The 6,141-nt window shown below is 44.4% G+C and overlaps 1 protein-coding gene across 1 annotated transcript; it reads right to left on the bottom strand.

The window, feature by feature from the left end:
- Positions 1-357: 357 nt before the first annotated feature.
- LOC118651792 (facilitator of iron transport 1-like) lies at positions 358-5,628 on the bottom strand. The gene is made up of 4 exons (XM_036301355.1): positions 5,436-5,628; positions 3,032-3,829; positions 2,830-2,895; positions 358-591 (listed from the first exon to the last, which is right to left on the bottom strand). The coding sequence occupies exons 1-4, from the start codon at positions 5,503-5,505 to the stop codon at positions 557-559; spliced, it is 969 nt and encodes a 322-aa protein (XP_036157248.1). The 5' UTR covers positions 5,506-5,628; the 3' UTR covers positions 358-556.
- Between the last annotated feature and the right edge of the window lie 513 nt (positions 5,629-6,141).

Genomic DNA, 6,141 nt, shown 5'->3' with positions numbered 1-6,141 from the left:
CGTCAGCTACTAAGTTTGCAGAACTTTGTTAGAGCAGGACTAGAAAAGCTAATACAGTTTTCAATGCATATAAGCATAACCAGTGGACATAAGACATTGGGGGATAGGGGAGGCTAGGGGACTGTCTAGGGCGGGGGGATAAAATGGACACATATGTAATACCCTTTGTAATACTTTAAGCAATAAAAAAAATAAATAAATAAATAAAAAAGAAAAGAAAAGCTAATACAGTTTTCATAGGTTCATTTCATGCTTTCCTATGGTCATGAGGAGTTGGGAGCCTGAAGTCTCTGTCAGAGAGAATAACATGATTATTGGTACTAACACAAGGCAACTAAGTAGTCTGTTACCTCACGAACATTTATTGGTCTCATATTAAATGGACATGGTTCAGAAATGTGCACATCCTCTGTCTGTGGACAATTCCACTGTGTTTATCCTTAGCTGGGTATATACTAAGGCTCACGGGTCTTTTCGGATTATTCAAGCTCCTATAATAGAACAGCGGGCTTGTGCAGAAGCTCAGAGTCTTCTTAGAAAATTGTGGTTAGGAGAGTCAAATTGCAGCCGATGGAGAATCTGCTTCATTTTCTAAAATAAAAAAAAATAAGCATTATCAAAAGAAAGCAGAGACTCTGGGGCTCAAAAGATTAGACTCATCTATCTTTCCCACTCCCCACTCTGACCTTGTGCATGTAACTGAATTTCTTTAAGGTCTAATCGCTTATTCCCCCTCTTTCTTCTGGTTCCTTAAATGAGATATTTACACACTGTCCAGATATCCATTTAACTGCATGAAGAAGCCACATTAGTGGAGAAAAAAAAAAAAAAAAAGCCAAGAGCAGGGCCCTTTATTAAAACTGGCACCTCCTGACTCAGGGGGGAAATAAAACTCATTTCATTGGTAATTGCCACAGCCAGAAAGCATCTCTTGATAATCAGGCTATGGGGTTCAGTATATTAGCAGAAATGCCAAGATGCATGGGGGCCATGAGGCTGCGTCTTGCTCTTATAGTCAAACATGAGAATTTTCCTATTGCCTCATGGGATGGGGGTGTAAGAGTGGGAGGATTAGGGTGGGAGGCAGCATTCACTTACATTAACTTTTTAATCAAACCCTACAGGTTGGGCAGTGAGAGTACAACTGAGATAGCGCTTCATTTTGCAAATGAGAGATATTCTGTGAGGAGGATAATTAGTGGAAAAAGAATTTAAAGCCCCTTAGCTGCCACTAAAATACAATTTCTATCTTCCTGCTACTATTGGTTCCATTCCCCCAATACATTTAGGGCAGTGCTGGAATATAGTAAATCTCAACAAATGTTAGCGATTATTTGTAGATATAAGGAGCAGATTGTTTAAAATTGTTTTTGTAGGTAAGGCCCATGGCTCTTTCTTAGCAATAATGAAGGCATCCCACAAACAATGGGGTTTTGTTCATTGTGACAGAGGCATTGACCCTGTGGCTAAAAGGCAGAGAGGAAAATGTAAGCAGATGAAGGCCTGAGACAGAGGTAGGCAGAGATAGGACCACTGCTTCACTTATGAGGCTTTTAAACCCCCCTTTCTTCTGTTCAGCCTAAATTCTAATAAGATTTACTTATATAATCTTCATTCAAAATGTTCCCTGTGTAAATTGAATTGTAATCAACTGGAAAAGAAGAGCAAATTCTTAAGCTATTTTGCCACCCTAACCATTGATCCTTTGGAGACACAAGAAGCGCGTCCTCTTTAGAGAAGCCCAGAAGGCTGGTCCTGGAGACCAGGTCAGGGCAACCTCCAGGCTGGTGTTCAAATGGTTCCATCTGCTGACACGGGGAAAATCCTTCAATTTTCCTCAAGTTTCAAAGAAACTAACCGTACTGTGGTAAGCATTTCACAATGTACAAGTATCATCTCAGAGAACAAAGCAGCAAGGTATCCCCAGCTGTATAAGTTGCCTCAGGACATTCCTATGTGCCGGGAGCCGGTCCATGCTTGCTGTTTCAAGGGACCTGGCATATATGGCATACTGTTCTTAATATTTTGCTCACCTTCTTGGCACTATGTGTTTTAACCAAGGTCTCTGAGAAAGGTTGTTTCCCCAGGTAGGGATTTTCCCCTGAAGTTAGGGAGGGAATAAAACCTCTTAACTAGTGCCAGGTGGGTAATTAATCACTTTAACTACAAACAATCATGCTTAAGCTACATAATCTTTACTCCCTGGAATGAAGATAAGAAACGCCCTAACCTTTGTAATAGAGATTGAAAGGATTGAATCAACTGGTATAAATACAGATGTAATAAGACAGCAAGACACAGAACTTAGAATACAGAGCTTAGAACACAGAACTAAGAAGACAGAACCTACATAGAACCTACAGACAGAAGAACTTCGCTGGAGAGAACATGGCAAAAGATCCTGGACTGAACCTGACTACAGAAATTGGCAAAAGAACCTGACTAGAACCTGGTGACTGAACCTGGCTGGAGAACCTGGACAGAACCTGGCTGGAGAACATAGCGAGGGAACATGGCTACAGAACCTGGCTGGAGAACCTGGAGAACCTAGCAAGAGAACATGGACACAGAACCTGGCTGGAGATCCTAACCAGAACTTCGCTGGAGATCCAGACCAGAACTTGGCTGGAGATCCTGGCTGGAGATCCTGGCTAGGCTGCTGATCAACTGAACGCTGTCTCCATGTCCTTCCTTCTTCGCCGACTCCGTCCACACCTTTGGGGACCCCTGGACCTGCTGGGGCAGGACCCCAGCACCTATGCAATGAACTGTAAATAAGGAAAGAGAGGCAGGGAGACCTTTCTGCATTTTGAAGACAGGGATTTTTACCTGTGGCCGCCTCAGTGGCTTCTCCCATTATGCTGGGGATAGCTGACCCCACTTCGGTAGACAATCCTAGGAAAACAGAATGGGAAATGGGTGTGGTCACTTCGTATGTGGGGAATCCAGTTCACTGGAGGAAAGTAGCCTTTCCCTCAGAAATGTAAAAGATGGGCTCCCACCAACTCCTGCAGTCAGAACCCTTACTTACCCAAAGCCTGTGTATTCTCCAAATAAACATCAGTGGTCGACTCTACAGCATCAGTGAGGTCCAGGGCAGTGGATGGCTCTACAGCATCAGTGAGGTCAAGGGCAGTGGATGATTCTACAGCATCAGTGAGGTCCAGGGCAGTGGATGATTCTACAGCATCAGTGAGGTCCAGGGCAGTGGATGATTCTACAGCATCAGTGAGGCCAAGGGCAGTGGATGATTCTACAGCATCAGTGAGGTCAAGGGCAGTGGATGACTCTACAGCATCAGTGAGGTCAAGGGCTGTGGATGATTCTACAGCATCAGTGAGGTCAAGGGCAGTGGATGACTCCACAGCATCAGCGAGGTCCAGGGCAGTGGGTGACTCTGAAGCATCAGCGAGGTCCTTGTTAGTGAGTGACTCTAAAGCATCAGCGAGGTCCAGGTCAGTGGGTGACCCTAAAGCATCAGCGAGGTCCTTGTTAGTGAGTGACTCTGAAGCATCAGCGAGGTCCAGGTCAGTGAGTGACCCTAAAGCATCAGTGAGGTCCTTGTTAGTGAGTGACTCTAAAGCATCAGCGAGGTCCTTGTTAGTGAGTGACCCTAAAGCACCAGCGAGGTCCAGGGCAGTGGGTGACTCTACGGCACCAGCGAGGTCCTTGTTAGTGAGTGACCCTAAAGCATCAGCAAGGTCCAGGGCAGTGAGTGACTCTGAAGCATCAGCGAGGTCCAGGTCAGTGGGTGATTCTGGGTCAATGATTGAATTTAGTTCAGGTTGTAACTCTGAGTGCTTGAACATGTCTGCATGATAGTCAATGTCTAGAAAAAACAAACCACTCAAAATATTTTCTAGCAAGAGTATCTCCACCATCTCCACGCCCTTCCCATTCCGAGCTAGATCTTCTCTGGGGAAAACAGGGCATAACTTGGTAAAACGAATCAAATGGCATCTCCCCACAAGTCTCTCTTCTGCCAACTGCTAGAACGTCCAGAAGGCTAACTGCCACCCAGTCGTATGCTCAGTGTCCCTACACCACCCTTCTTGAAGGGTCAGTTTAGGAAGGAACGTTTGATATTGTGCCTCTAAATGTGAATTAATAAGACTAAAACAGAATAAATATTCTAAACCCTCCCCCCTCTGTAATCCTTCCAGGTTTCTGAAAACTTAAAAACAAAGAGGGGAAAAGAGCAAGGAAAACAGCTATTTCCAAGGTGCATATCAAGAATGGAATCAAGGGGATGCAGAAGAGGTAGAAGAGGATATAGGGGGGATAAGTGGTGATGGAAGGAGACTTGACTTGGATTGGTGAACACACAATGCAGTATACAGATGACAGATTATAGAATAGTACACCTTAAACCTGTATAATTTTTTTAACCAATATCACCCCAATACATTCAATAAAAAAAGAAGAAATAACAGTGGAATTGACTCTAAAATGGGCTACTCTTATGATTTGCTCATTAAATGTCTAGGATTTCATTTTGCAGAGTGTCCCATAGAGTATCCAGTCCAGTTATTTGGGGGCTTGCTAACCATATATAAGCATCATAACCATGTAGGCCTGATGAGGGTGCAAACAGGGCCTTCTTGGGCGAAAGTGAAAGATACATAGTCATGTGGCTGCTTCTTTCAGCAGGGTATGAGCATTCCACCAATGAGGCCAAAGTCATTAGCTCTCTAATTTAGTTGCTTTGCTTTATCATTCATTCACATGCAACTAAGAACCCAACCCCAGCATCTGATACATTGAGAGCTGCCAGGGGGAGAGGTGGGAGGAACAGAATGGGGAAAGTAACCATTTTAATGCAAAGGAATAGACAGCCCTCCTCATTAGAAATGAATTCAGGAACCACTGGAAAAGAAAGCCTTTGGGGGAAAGCTTCCTTCCTCTGGTCCACAGGACTCCTCCTCCTTTCCTTTCCCAATGTGATTCACACGTTTCCCTTCCAGACCGGCTAGTCTCCATTGTGTGTGACTGAGCTGAATTGTAAAGCATTTTGAACTTTACTCAGCTTTGAAATGAGGATACAGCCTAGGATTTATAAGCTTCCATTAAATAGAATAAAGCCTCTTTAGCACCCAACAGTGAAGGAGAACATAGAAAACCCGAAGTAGCTCTCTAATCACCTACCCTAATCCCATCTGCCCAGCCTTTATACCTTTATCAAGTCAATTCAAACACACAGCCCAAATCTTAGCTTAGCCACTCAACTGCCCAAGGCCTCAGAGCTCAACCTCCCATCCTCACCTTAAATCCAAGTCAATATAGTTTTAACCATTTCACTTTACAACTTTCACTTCGTATCTCTCTCTCTAGCTAGCTAGCTCCCTCTTCCCCGTGCCATCCCCTCTTACACAGACGCACACACCATGAGAGATCTTAGCTCTGTTCTCCCAGAAACCTCCCAATAGTCCACTTACTTGGGAGTATTAAGGGGAAAGTCCCAGCCAGGACAAACCAGGTAGAGAAGATGAGGACCTTCCTGATCATGGTTCAGGCGGCAGGGAGCACAGGATGCTGGAGAAGGTGAGCCGGCAGGTGGCAAGCCCTCAGGGAGCTGGACTAATGAGAGCTCTGCTCAGCTTTTATAGAACCCTCAGCCCAAGGGGCTGAAGGCAGCATTCTCAGGTGGTTATTATTAAAAAAAAAAAAAAAAAGTAAGCCTTTCCTGCTCTCACACACACACACACACACACACACACACACACATACACATACAATGAGAATGTCTCCCTGGAGCAAAGGCCCTGGGGGAGGGAGAAACAAGGAAGAGGTTGGAGGAAAACCCTGATAAGGTCCTAGGTTGGGTTGCCCCATTACCATTAGCAGCAATTATCTGCTTTTCAGAGGATGAGGGGGAAATTCTAGTTTCACCAGCTAACAGAGGACTCCACTCCTAGCCCAAGGTTGCAAGTTTGTCATCTAGACTGGAGCCAACTATTGTTTTACTAAACTCTTGAAATGCTACGTTGAGTCAGAATGTGGGACTAAGAATTGTGGTCAGAGCCTGATGGCTACTTTGATTCTAAGGGAGAGTCCTATTACACAGTCTTCTAACTCGAACCCGTCTCTCAAAGAGAACTGACGAGAATTATAATTACTCCAACTATTATTACTACAATAAAG

Source organism: Myotis myotis, unplaced genomic scaffold, assembly GCF_014108235.1.
Source record: "Myotis myotis isolate mMyoMyo1 unplaced genomic scaffold, mMyoMyo1.p scaffold_m19_p_3, whole genome shotgun sequence".
Classification (NCBI taxonomy): domain Eukaryota; kingdom Metazoa; phylum Chordata; class Mammalia; order Chiroptera; family Vespertilionidae; genus Myotis; species Myotis myotis.
The sequence above is the reverse complement of the archived record's forward strand: the minus strand, read 5'-3'. Positions and strand labels throughout refer to the sequence as shown.